The sequence below is a fragment of the Dipodomys ordii genome, unplaced genomic scaffold (genome assembly GCF_000151885.1).
Source record: "Dipodomys ordii isolate 6190 unplaced genomic scaffold, Dord_2.0 Scaffold51, whole genome shotgun sequence".
Taxonomy (NCBI): Eukaryota; Metazoa; Chordata; class Mammalia; order Rodentia; family Heteromyidae; genus Dipodomys; species Dipodomys ordii.
In genome coordinates, this window is record NW_012267267.1 from 723,577 (window position 1) to 737,638 (window position 14,062).

General features: G+C 43.5%; 1 protein-coding gene across 1 annotated transcript in view; it reads left to right on the forward strand.

Annotated features, from left to right (window-relative positions):
- Window positions 1–14,062, forward strand: part of Csmd2 (CUB and Sushi multiple domains 2) — a 522,404-nt gene that overhangs the window by 59,209 nt on the left and 449,133 nt on the right. The window contains exon 2 of the mRNA XM_013020489.1: window positions 6,224–6,440. Coding sequence (XP_012875943.1) covers window positions 6,224–6,440 — 217 coding nt within the window. The remainder of the gene's footprint in view (window positions 1–6,223; window positions 6,441–14,062) is intronic.

The following is a 14,062-nucleotide window of genomic DNA, read 5'->3' on the forward strand; positions in this document are numbered from 1 at the left end:
TCTTTTATGGCTAGAGAGGTTGAGCATTTCTTCATGTGTCCATTGGCCATCCTTCTTTCCTCTTCAGAGAAGTTTCTCTTTAAGTTTTTAGCCCACTTATTTATTGGGCAGTTGTTTTTTTGAAGATTTGTTGTTGGGGGATTTAATTTTTTGAATTCCAAGTATATTTTAGATATGAGACCCTTGTCTGTTGTAAGGCTAGTGAAGCTCTTCTCCCAATACGTGGGCTTTCCATTCATCTTGCTAGCTATGTCCTTTGCCATACAGAAGCTCTGCAATTTCATGCAATCCCATTTGTCCAACCTTTCTTTGATTTGTTGTGTTTCGGGGTCTCTATTCAGAAAATTTCGGCCTGTGCCAAGGAGTCCTAGGGTTTCTCCTATTCCATCCTGTAATGTTTTCAGGGTGTCTGCTTTGACTCTAAGGTCTTTTATCCATTTGGAGTTGATTCTGGTGCAGGGTGATATATAAGGATCTAGCTTTAGTTTTCTACAAGTAGTTAACCAATTTTGCCAGCACCATTTACTGAAAAGGCTGTCTTTCTTCCTTCCATTCTATTTTTTTTTAGCTCCCTTATCGAAAATTAGATGGCTATAGGTCTGTAGGTTCATTTCTGGGTTTTCAGTTCTATTCCATTGGTCCTGAGGTCTGTTCTTGTGCCAGTTCCAAGCTGTTTTGATTACTATGGCTTTGTAGGAGTTTGAAATTTGGTATTGATATTCCTCCAGCACTGTTCTTTCTGTTGAGGATCGTTTTAGCTATTCGGGTTTAAGACCCTCATCTTAAGTCTCTCATTGTTCACCACCTTGAGTTACCTTCTCTGGTATAAACTACCCTCTGGGTTTCTTCTTCAATTCTATCTGGCCCCTATTGTGTCCTCTTTCCTGTTCCATTACCTGGAACCTGTGTATTGAGCCCTTTTGCCTCTTTATCTATAGCAAGACATTCTCTTTATGCCAAAATTCCAAATCTGAATCTCCAGGCTTGGGCATGTCTGAGACAGGGTGATTTTCCAGGGGTGCTGGGGATGTTAGTTTCAACCATGTCCACAGCATGAAGGAGTGTGGCCCTGAAGCGGCAGCTTCATACTGCAGAGTCACTGTAGACCCCTTTAGCATAGGGCTTTCCCATAGATGGATCATCTAGCCTGTGATCTAGGCTCCTGGCTTTCCATAAAGTCTGACCTAGAGAAATGAGTAGATGAGTGAGTGAATGAATGAATGAGTGAGTGAATGAATGACAGGATATATTGACATAACCAGGCAGGTTTCTAGGGCAAGGAGACCGGTAGACTAGCCTGTGCTGGTAAAGAGGAGTTCAGGAAACTCTACCTGAGACCCTCAGGAAAGTTGTAGAAATAGTTTTAACTATACATATTATTATTGAGGTTGATTAGTTTTCTGGTTTCTGGTGAATGACAACATCTATTGTAAACTTACTTGCTCAGGTCCGCCCTGTTCAGGTTTACCACTGTAAGCTGTACTCTGTTTCTTATTGCTAGAAACAGTTATTTCCATATTCAGGATGTCACATTTCTGCCTAATGTTTGTGTATGCCTTTTGATTGGGTGTCTGGTTTTTGACACACATAGCTTTTGCATAAAACCATCAATCTTACAGTGTCTTCTACACAAAAAAAGAAAATCAGAGCCAGTTGCTGGTGGCTCACGCCTGTAATCCTAGCTGTTCAGGAGGCGGAGATCTGAGGACTGCTGTTCGAAGCCAGTCTGGCCAGGAAAATCTATGAGACTCTATCTGCATTTAACCACCAGAAAACCAGAAGAGGCACTGTGGCTCAAAGTGATAGAGTGCTAGCTTTGAGCAACAAAGCTCAGGGATAGCACCTATGCCCTGAATTCAAGCCTCATGACCAACCAAAAAAAAGAAAAGCGGAATACCACAGTCAGATAATTCTTCACCTATATTGTTTTCTAATTATTTCTACAACGTTTAAGACGTATGTACCATCTGGGCACTGGTGGCTCATGCCTGTAATCCTAGTTACTCAGGAGGCTTTGGATAATCTGAGGATTATGATTGGAAGCCAGCCCAGGAAGGAAAGTCTGTGAGACTCTTATCTCCAATAAGCTACTCAAAAAAGCCAGAAGTAGCACTGTGGCTCAAGTGGTCAAGCTCCAGGATTGGCAAAAGAAAGAAAGAAAGATTCCTTATTCCATTAGAAATGTATTTTGGAATATATATTTCCCTAAACAGTTAATTCACTAAGTCTGCAAAAATCTTTCCTTCATTGATTTAAATATCATGCTGTATGTGTTTCACATTTTCTGTATATTAGTGGTATGGTTTCAGGTTCCATCTCCACACTGGGGCTAACCCCCACACCATTTTCATTTCTTATTAATGATGCTATTTTGTATCTGTTGGGATGCAAATACTAAATTTATTACCTTAAAAAAAACTGTATTGTCCATGGTAACCTATTTTTCCCGTATCATCTTACCAAATTTAAAACAGGTCATTGAGCTTTTGATTAGAATTGCATAAGCTTATAAATTAACTTTTCAATAACTTTCCGAGAGGTTAATATTATAAATTAACCTTCCAGTAGTTAGGCCTTTCTACTCAAGATTACACTGCATTTCTTCAATTACTCAGATTAAAAAAAAATCTCTTGGTAAAAGTTATTTTCATGCAGGGCCCGCAAATTTCTTTCTTTCCCTTCCTCCTTCTTTTCAATCCCTCCCTCATTCCCTCCATCCCTCCCTGCCCCCCCTCTCCTTTCTTCCTGGTGCTAGGGATGGAGCCTAGGACCTTGTGCATGCTAGGCAAGTAGTGCTCTATCACTTAGTTACATCTGTACCCTGACTATACACTTCTTATCAAGTTTATTTCTATGTATTCTATGTACTTGCATTAACCATAAGCAAGAACTTTTATACATTGTGGGTATGTAGTAATGTTACTGCTCTACCACTTGAGCCACAGATCCATTTTTTTAACTTTTTGGTGGCTAATTGGAGATAAGACTTTTCTGCCTTGGGTGGGCTTTGAACATCAATCCTCAGATTTCAGACTCCTGAGTGGCCAAGATTACAAGTGTGAGCCACAAGTGCCCAGTACCTTACAAAAAATGTGAGAGAGAAAGGTAGGTTAGCATGGAAAGGAAATCGTCTTTTCCTTAGTCCTTGGATGCTCATTTTAATCAGAGTTACATGGCTAATTTTATTAAAATGTCTCTTTAACATTTATTCAGAAGCCCTTAACTTTTTTCCTCCTTTAATGGGACACTTTGTATTAAGAGATTTCTTCATAGTAAAGTCATTTGGAGATTAAGTGTCTTTTGTCAGTTAATCTCTAAAGTGGCTTTAAAAAAAATTAGTGTTGAGTTAATTTATCAGCATGACGGTGAGGACAGTGGACTGCTTATGTTAAATCTCTCCTCTGAGTCCCAATGACTTGGGTCTCTCACTCTTTCATTTCACTCTGCCTTTGTTCTGTGTCTATTAATGGAGACGTTACTAATTGTATCTACCATACATAGCTGTTGTGAGCATTAAACCTATAGAGGCCAAAATGATACTCATTTTGTCTTATCAGGCACTTGAAAGATGTAAGGAGGGGGAGTTGAAGAGGAAGGGGGCTAGACAAATGAAGAGAGGAAATGGGGGAGAAGGCAGTCATAATATTTGATGTGTATCCTATGAAATTAAGAAACTTGAGGGGAGGGTTTGGTTTGGGAGGGGTGGGGGAGAGCGATGAGAGGGATGATGTCAATCAAGATGTATTTTATTCATATGCTGATTTGTTGAATGTAACTTCTTATAGGACTACTTAAAGATTAAAAAAATAATTACAATTTAAAAAGAAACTCGATAGAGGCGAAGATGTAAGTAGACACAGGGCCCCATGAAATGATGATAAAGTTACCTTGTGCCAGCTACAGATTTGAGGGGTGGATTCAAAGGTAGGTGGACTGGCCTGGGCCCTGTTGTAATATAGCATGCAGCCTGGGAGAGAAGATGCTTCTCTCAGGCCACCGTGGGAGCACGGAAGCATGCTTCTATGTAATGTGCTACTACACAGAGGCCAGACTGGAAGGAGAACACCTAACAGGAGCCTCCTAAGGAGGTAGGGAAGCGTGTTCTTGTAGTAGGAACAGCACATGCAAAGGCCCCAGGCTATGTAGTAAGTCTATGGCGGGTACCAAAAAGCGAGGAAATTGGGGATTTGGCCGTTACACTGGAGGGTATGAAGGAAGAGATCACTAAGGGCCTAAACATGTAGAGATCCTCAAAGACTTGAAGCTTGTTTGTTTGTTTGTTTGTTTTCCTTATTGAGAAGTGAGTTAGCGTTGAAAGATTGCGGCAGATGGTGCTATGGGGAGGGCCTGATCTGATTTCTGGTTTGGAAAGATAATCTCTAGATGCATTGTGATGAAGGTGGCGAGGCTGGCCAGTTGGCAGTTGAGATGGGAGTCCAGGGAAGAGTTTGCTGTGGGTTGGGGGAGGTGAGACGGAGACAGGCTGACCTTAGCCATGGGACTATGAAGGAGAGGAAGGCGTCATTTCCCATCAGTGGTATTAGCCACTATATATGGTAGCTTCTGCTTCAGACAAGGCTGTGCAAGCATATTCCATTTTCTGAGAGAAGAAGCAACAGAGGAGGATAGAGTGGTTGGGGGCACCATCGGCCTGGTCATCCCAAAGGACAGCTTGATCCCGAGCAAGGGTGATAGTGGAGGGAATGGGGAGGCGGCACCTGGCCTGGCCTGCTCAGCAATGTTGGCAGCCCCCAGTGTGAGCTCCTCTAGCGAGAGGCAGAAAGGTCCTTCCACAGAGCTGAGGAGAAAGAGCAGTGGGAGAGGAGAAGGATATCGAGGAAGGAAAATGGCCTGGCTGCTCCAAGTGTGACGCTCCGGCCCTTGGGTCATCACATCTCCAGGTGGAAGTGCAGGCTCACTGGTTCTTCCCTCTTGACTTCAACTCAAATCTCCATTGGTGCCAGATCTGTAGGTGATACACATAGTGTAGGCTTGGGAGCAGTTGAGCAACAGTATCAGGGACAGCAGAAGGCCAGTAACGTGAAGAAAAGCTGGGTGCTGCCTATAATCTTAGCCACTCAGGAAGCTAAGAGGCTGGTGACTTGAATCTAGCCAGTACAGGAAAGTTCATGAGACTCTTACAGACCACTGAAAAAGCCAGAAGTAGAGCTGTGCTCCATACAGACAGACAGACAGACAGACAGACAGACAGACACACACACACACACACACACACACACACACACACACACTATCTACTGTGCCTGTGGATGAGCTCACCAGATCTTCAGAGGCCAGGCAACTGGCACAGTTAGCAAGTAGATGGGAAGTGAGGGCACAGAGACAGAAAGTATAGACAGATTGTGTTGTCTATAAATTTGGGTATGGAGGGGAGAGAGGGAGAGACAGGCTGGAGGGAGAAGAGGAGTAGAGTTGGGATTTGTTTTCTGAATGATAAAATCTGGAGCACAAGATGAGAAAGTCTCTGGGTGGCAGGGAGAGGAGATGATAGAGTCTGTTATTGGGTGTTGTTTTATTTTTATTTGTTTTTGTTTTGGATAGGCAAGAGCTCTGTCTGCTACTTGATTCTAGTCCTTAGTCCTTTGATTTCTATTTTGTTCGTGAGCTTGAGTCTCACTGCTGTCTTTGCTGAGCTGGCCTTGACTCTTCAGTCTTCGGCTTCTCTACTTCCTGGGTAGCTGAGATGACAGGCATGCACCACCATGCTTGGCTAAGAGATAGGGCAGACAGGTGGAGTTTCACTCCATCTAAATGGAGTAGGTGGCCGCTGGGTAGGAGGAATGTGGGCAGCATGGGACAGGCTAGAAGGATTTGCAATTGGGAAGAGAAGGAAAGCCCCATTGAAGGCTTTCATGTACTAGGGAGAGAGGGAGGCAAGGACATTACTGAGGGTCATGGGGGCGTGGATGGGGAAGCTTTGAACCAATCCTCTGGCACAGTGCAGCCTGGTTGTGGTTGTGTCTTTGTTTAAGCTCTCTAAGCTTCACTTTTCCATCTTTCAGAGTTGTTTTGGCACATTTGCCACCGGGTCACCGGCCATGTGAGTCATCTGTCTTTTCTTCCTTGGTGACAACCACAGAGAATCCCCTAAGGGATCAGTTGGGGAGAGTCTGTCACCAATTCTTTAATATATTGTTTCCTTATCCAGAAGCTTCCAGAACTCCTCCAATCCATGCTGAACTGCCTCCTTTCTGCCTTCCAGGCCAGAACTGCACGTTTCAACTACAAGGCCCCAATGGGACGGTGGAGAGCCCTGGGTTCCCATATGGCTACCCCAATTATGCCAACTGCACATGGACCATCACTGCCGAGGACCAGCACAGGGTCCAGCTTGTGTTCCAGTCCTTCGCCCTGGAAGAGGATTTTGATGTCCTGTCAGTGTTTGATGGCCCGCCCCAGCCAGAGAACCTGCGAACCAGGTACTGTGCCCTCCCCGCTCTCTCCCCTCCCCCGCAAACAGCTGCGCCCTGAGAAAAGTTGGCTGAGAGCCAGAACTCCACACTGATTTCTGTTTTAGGTGGCCCTCCTTCAACTCTTCTGCTTGCTCTTAGTCTTTCTCTCTCTCTCTCCTCTTGTTCTTATTCTCTCTTTTTCTCTTGATAGAGTTTCTGTATGTAGTCCAGGGTAGTCTGCATTTTGCTATGTAGCTCAGGACGGCCTGGGGCTGGCAGTCTTCTTGCCTCAGTCTTCCAGGTATTGGGATTACAGGTGTGTGCCACCAAGTCCAGCTGCTCTGCTTGCTTTCAGGTTCCCAACTTCTTTTATCTTTCTAGAAGAATCCCATAGCTAGGATTTGGGAAATTTAAATGGAAAACGTAAAGGGGTAATGGAGCAATCCAAGGCTTTCCATTGAAACTAATTTTGTTTATCTTCCCCACGCCCTTGCATTCAGCAGATACAGGGGTTGTTGGAAGTCTGATAAGGAGGGTAGCGGAAATGTCTTGCGTCATGTATGTGGAAGCATGGAGACTTCATTGGAATATTTTTACATGGGAGTGCCCTTGGCTGTGCTATGGAAGTGGGAATTTGGACACCCACCCCCAAACCTGATCACAGTTGCTGGAAGAGAAAGCTCTGGAGGGGTGGGATGGCTCCTCTGTACCCCTCAGCTGTCTCTCAAGACTGGAGGTTCACAATTGATGAGGACTGGGGTGGGAAGTTGACCCTTTGCAGGCAAGGCAAAAGTGAAGTGCCTTTGGGATATCTGTCCTGGAGGCCTGCCATGTTCTACCTATCCTGCCAGAGACGCTCTTTGGGAAGCCAATTGGTGAATGGATTACCAACCAGCCAGGCTCTGGGGAGTCTGAGGTATTGACTGCACCTAAAGATTGTTGCATTTTCCGGGTGCTGGTGGCTCACGCCTGTAATCCTAGCTACTCAGGAGGCTGAGATCTGAGGATTGCAGTTCAAAGCCAGGCCAGGCAGGAAAGTCCGTGAAACTCTTATCTCTAATAAACCACCAGAAAACCAGAAGTGGCACTGTAGCTCAAGTGGTAGAGTGTTAACCTTGAGCTGAAGAGCTGAGGGACAGCTCTCAGGCCCAGAGTTTAAGCCCCATGACCGACAAAATTTTAAAAAAAGGAAGATTGTTGCATTCATGAATCCAAGCTATGTTTAAGATGCTTCCGGACCCCAGGCTCCTGGAGTAGAGTTACACCATGGGTCCTGGAAGACTGCATCCCTCTTCTCTCTCTCTCAACCCTCTTGTGCACTGCAGGGGGAAGTCTGGGAGGCCAGCATCAGAATAAGTAGTTCTTCCAGATACAAGAGAGAGTACCCGGTTGCCATTGACATTTGGTGGAACGTGGGACAAGTAGATGCTCTAGCATCTTCTTCCTCCCTTCCCTGAGCACCTGTTATGTCCTGATGCTGGCCTGAATGTATGACACAAAGCAAAACCATGGCACCCCTGGAGTTTTCATGAGAATATCACACAAGTCAATGCTGGGTTTTGCAGCATGGTCAGGGGGTGGTCCTAAAGGAATTGAACACATAGCTGAACTTGTTACACTATTCTGTGCTGACATCTGAGGAAGGTTCCCAGGCCACACCTCCAGGAGAGTGGTACAGCCATAGCACAGAAGAGGAGACTCTGGCTTGTGCCTTGGCTAGGTTGTGCTGATTGAGATCATTATGAAGTAGTAAAAGGCACGGCCAGACAGTCAAGAGGCAGGGCTAGAAAGAGTCTCCTCCTCTTCACACCCAAGATGGGGAAGGAAAGGCCAAGAAACACTGAGACATGCTGTCCTGGGAGGTGTGGAGTGCTTTGGGATCTGGACCCCTTGGGTCTTTGCAAATATTTTCTGTTTCCTGAGCTAACTCAGGTTTTCTTCTGAGCCAGGAGTCAGTGTATATCTGCATACTTGTCTAGGAAATCACTCATGGTGCAGAGACAGCCATGTGTTAAGAACCCAGGGTCACTGTGACTTTCTTTACATTATCTGGGCTGGCTCCTGCGCCCTGTGGGTTTTGTTTCTTTTCTTTTCTCTTCATTTGTCTTGCCAGAATTCCACCTATTTTATTGGTCTTTTAAAAGTTCCAGCTCTCCAGCTATCAATTTCATTCCTTCTCCATTATCTAATGTATTGATTTTTTTTTTTTTGCTTTTTATCTGTCTCCATTTTTCCCCCCTCCCACTTACCTTAGGCTGAGGTTGCTCTTCTGTGGATTTTATGAATTAAATTAGTTCCATTATTTCTTGTTTGATATTAAAAACATGAGGAGCCGTTTTCCCCTAAGTACAAACTTTGATCATATCCCATAAATGTTGATGGGTAGCTGTTATTTCTGAAAGAGCTTCTAATTTGCAATTTTGTTCTTTTTTTTTTGACTCTGGGATTTTTGTTCCTTTTCCTTCACATTTTCAAGTAACATTCGTTTATACTTAAATTATTACATATCTGGTTTTACTGTATTATGATCAGAATATGATTTCTGCTTAGAAGGAGGTATTGGCTTTCCTCCGTTTGTGCAAGATAAGTTTTGGGGAAAGGTTCTGTGAGGATTTAGGGAAGGACTGAACAGGCATGGCTGAACAGTGAGAAATTCATGTCTCTAGGAGCATGCAAGTTTTTCAAATTTCTTCTCTAACATATTTGTTAGATAAGCCATACAGAGGATCTCACATTTTCACCAAGGTTTCAGTCAATTTCACCTATTATCTCTGAGTTTTAATTTTATGTACTTGGATGCCTGAGCTTTAGCACATGAATATTTTTAAAAATTTAAATCGTTACAGGGTATCCTATATTTTTCCAATGTAGAAACTCTCTCTAAGCCTCCATGATTATTGCTTTAAATTGCATTTGGATATTAATGTTGATACCTTTTTATTTCCTTTAGGTTTGCATCTATTGGGCCTATCTTTGCCAATTTTCCTATTTTTAATATACCTATGTTGTTGTTTTAGGAGTAGCTTCTAATACAATGTATTATTATACATTGTATATCCTAGTGAAAGCTTTATTCTTTCTTTTTTTTAGTTTGCTTATTTTTTGGTGGTCCTGGAATTTCAATTGAGGACCTTCTGCTTGTTAGGCAGATGCTCTACCACTTGAGCCATACTTCTGCTTCCAGGTCTTTGCTAGTTAAGAGTCTCTCAGATTTGTCTGTCTGGGCTGGCTTTGAACCACAGTCTTCAGATCTCAGCCTCTTAGGTAGCTGGGATATAGGAGTGAGCCATTGGCTCCTGCCTTCTAGCACTATTTTGTACTGTCACTGTCCACAGGTTACTTTTGATCTTGCTTCTTGCACTTAGACCATGATCCACTTGATACCACGAAGTAGGATGACAAGTGTGGGCCACTACTTCTAGCTGTTGGTGGAGAAGCAATCTCCAGTACTTTTTGTTGTTGTTGTTGGTTGCCCAAGCTGGCCTCTAGCACCACAGCCTTCCCTATCACAGCCTTCCAAATAGCTAGGATTACAGATATGAGCCACCGGTGCCCAGCCAGAATCTTTGTTCTTTAACAGGAAAGAATAGCCCACTCACCTTTCTTCAGTGATAACTGATATGTTTGCTCTTCTGTGATATTTAATGCTTTCTATTTTTAAGCTTCCACGCTGTCACTTCCTTTTCCTTATCTTCAAGTTTTCTTTACTTTTTTCTCCCCATGATTTTTATTCTACTAGTGGTTAATGTTACTGCTTTAGGACATATTTTAAGCTCCATTTGTCTGTCAGCATCCTGCTTAGTGAACATTTTTCTTATTTGAGTCTTACAGGATCTGTGTTTTGTGCCAATCCTTATGTGTTTTGTAGCATGTAGGATGTCAGGTAATTTTTTTTTTTTGGTTTCCAAAGTTGATGTAAATATTCCATCTCCGCATATGTTAGTTCATTTCATGAAAATTTCCAGATGAGGTGGAGGAGGAGCACTATGACTTGGCTTTCTTTTTTATTTTTTATTTATTTTATTGTGAAAATATTGTATAGAGGGGTTACAATTACATGGGCAAGGTAATGAGTACATTTCTTATCAAGCATTGTTGCCTCCTCCTTTGTTTCCTTTTCCCATCCCTTCCCATCCCCCACACCCCCCTTCCCTCCCGCCAAAGTTGTAAAGTTATGAAGTTATGACTTGGCTTTCTATCATGAACTGGAAATTTCTCTCAAAGTTATTTTTTCTTGTTCATTTTTATGACAATGGGAATAGAATTAATTATTGTTTATATTTTAGTTCTTGGCTATCATTGCTAATATATAGAAGTACAACTGATTTATGTACATTGATTTTGTATCCTATGGCCTTGATGGATTCATTCTTAGATCAAATGTTTTGCTTATATATGTTAACAGAAGCAGTTGTCTGTTTGGATACCTTGTATTTCTCTTCTGCTTGATTTGCACTGTCCAGCACCTCTAGTATAATATTGAACTGAAATGGTTGTTGGTGAACATGAAATTACTGTGTGACTCCTGCTTGTAAGAGGAAAACAGTTACTTTTTTCCCACTATACAGTGTGATATTGACTGTAGGTGTTTTGTAGCTACTCTTCTAATAAAGCTTTTGCAAACAGAGGGTTGTGGCATGTTCTGCTGCAGTCTGGAAAACACATTGGAGGAGGGACCAGACAGCAGGCCTGTCACAAGACATTGGTAGCCTACACCAGAACAAGGAAGAACAAAGGAGGTGTAGTTTTATATGCTGTTATGGGAAAGAGCTGTCTCCAGAGTCAGCTTGGGATTTATGGGGACTGTAAAAGGGAATAGGAGAAAGGAAGAGTGAAGGAATTACTGACTCCATAGTGTCTACCTTAGAAACAGAAAGCAAACCAGATTGGCCTGAGTGAATTCTAGTCTCTAGTAAAATGTGTCCTGCTGACTGAGCAAAAATTGATGTCCTGGACGTTTTACTTTTTTCCACCTATTAGGTCACCTTGTACAACACCATCTTGAGAGATGGTAGGTCACAGTGAAGATAGACTTAGATTTATACCTAGTGAGGCAGGGTCTATATCTGTCTGCCTATCCATCCATCCATCCATCCATCCATCCATCATCATCATCATCATCATCATCATCATCATTGTCATCATCTTTGTCATCGTTGTCATCATTGTCATCATTGTTGCTATTTGTGCTGCTGGGGATCAAACCCAAGGCCTTCAACATGTGAGGCAGACACTCAAGCACTGACTCAGACTCCTAAATCTTTAGCTATGTGACTCTGCAATGTGTACAATGAGTTCCATGTATGCCTATCATGTGTGTACGATGTATATGTGTGTATTGTATGTGTGTGAGCGATGTATTGCATATGTGTGTAATATGAGTGTATCTACTGTACCAGTGCATTAATGATCCCACGATTGTTCTCTTTCCCTTCTTTCCCCAGGCAGCGGAGCAGGAACACCAAGAGGCCTACTGCAGGCTTCTCTCTGCCTGCCTCATCTGGGGGCAAAAACTTACCAGGCAGTTCTTTCACTGTATTCCTAATGGACCTCTCTTTCCTCCCCTCCCTTCTCATGCTGATCTTATTCTCCTTATTTTGGAATGCTGATGAGTCACCTCCAATCCTTTAACCACCCTCCCTGCTTTTCCAGTACCTCACTCCTGGGTTGTGCTGAGCCGTGAGCTTCTTCCTATTCTAGGCCTACATTCTTAGGCTTAGAGGCAGAGTCCATCCTGCTATTACATGCTTACCATGGAAGAACCCTGCAGTGAGCTGCACATACTCCTGCAAATGCAAGCTCCAGCTCCTCTGCTGCTGGAGCCAATGGGAAGATACTTCCTCCTTGTCCTCAGTGTCCTGGGAATAAAGTGACTCTGTCAACATCTACCTCATTGGTTGGTAGGTGAGGGTTAAGTTAAACAATGTTCATATACTAACTTGAATTTTTGGAGGAATAAAAGAAATATGTATGTGTTAGAAAAAAGTAGAAAATACACAAGCGAAAAGACATAAGACATCCTAAGTCATGATGTAATGCAGTGTTTCTCAGCGGAAGGCAGTTTTGTGTTCTGTCCTGTACACTGGGATATTCGGAAATATTGGGGGATACTTTTTGGATGAACTCAGCATCACACATAGCAGGTTGAGACCAAGAATACTTGTTGCATCCTGCATCTGCCAGGAGCAAAGATCTGCCTCCAAAGGCAGTCATTCTGGGCCTGGGAAATCCTACGGAGGTGGACTGCATGCGCCAAGGCTGTGAGCTCTGGACATACCAGGGTTTGAGTTCTCTTTCTGTGTAAGCAACCTTGGGCAAGTGAGCCAGCCAGCACATCTGACTCTCCATTTCTTCCTCTACAGAATGGGTGCGTCTCAGGGGTGCTGTGCATTAACAGCCACACCTGGCGTCACTGATGAAGACGTGCCAATAGACACCCTTGTGCACAGCTTGTGCTATCTGCAGACACCATTCATCTCCAGACACCTCCCTCTCTCCACCAGAAGTTCATAGCCATCTTCTTGAAAGCATCTCCCATTTCATCTAGAGCTATTCACAGGCAACCACATCCCAGGGTGCCAGAAGGCAGCGTCTGGCTGCTTGAAATTAAATTTACAATAGGAGCTGATCTGATTCTCCTCGTAATGGATCAGGGTGGGAAACAGGGGGTAGAAGCTGGTCCTAAAGGCTGGGGAGAGCCTGTAGGAGTTGAGAAATTAGCAAGAAAAGAACAAAGCGCCTAACCCTTCCAGATAATGCAGTGTCAGCCCTGCCTGGATGAATTACTGAAACAATCCCTATGTCTCTGCCTTTTTTTTTGGTACAATTAGATGGCCTTCCCAAGCTGGCAAAACCTCCTATTACATTGCAGTTTAATGTGGAATGAAGTTTTCGAATAGAGCACGCCTAAACACAATCTGTGGAGATGCTGCTAATAAACTGCCTCACCCTTAAGTCAGAGGGTTTATAGGATGCTGGTGATGACTGCCCCAGTTAAGCACAGCTACACACCCCTTCATTTCGACATTTGGGCTCCAGTTATGGAAGGCACTATGACTCGTTTTCTCCGTTACTGGCTAGGCGTTCTGTCATCAGCCTGAGGTAGAATGAAACTTCAGTCATTTGGAGCTGGTTATACATTGTACTCAACTGGCATTAGGCACCTGTTTGGAAGTTGTAAAGATCTGCAAATTTGCCAGATTTACTGTCTCCTTATGAATATGTATCACAGCCGAGGCCCCCAAAGGACCTGCTGATGGATGGATTTCTTCTTTTAAAAAAACAAGTGTATCTTGCACATCAGTACAGTTGTCCTTGGCAGGTCCTTTTCCCAAAGTCCTTCGGGAATGAAGTCCTTGTGGGCAGGAGGTGACTGAGGAATGCTGGGGATGAGGAAGAAGTCTTGTTGAGTACTAATACAGAGAGGCCATTGGAGAGACAAGAAGACATCACGAAACTGAGCACCTGTGGTGGGCTGGTCACATTTGTTGAGTCACTCAGTGTTGTGCCTTGACATTTATTGAATGTGTACCAGGAGTGTCAGGAGTTGGAGATACCTACTTAGCAAAGGAGCATCTGCCTTCAAGGAACTGGCAGTGTCTTGGGGGAGGCAGATGAATAATCAGGCAGATGGTGGAAGATGCTGAGTG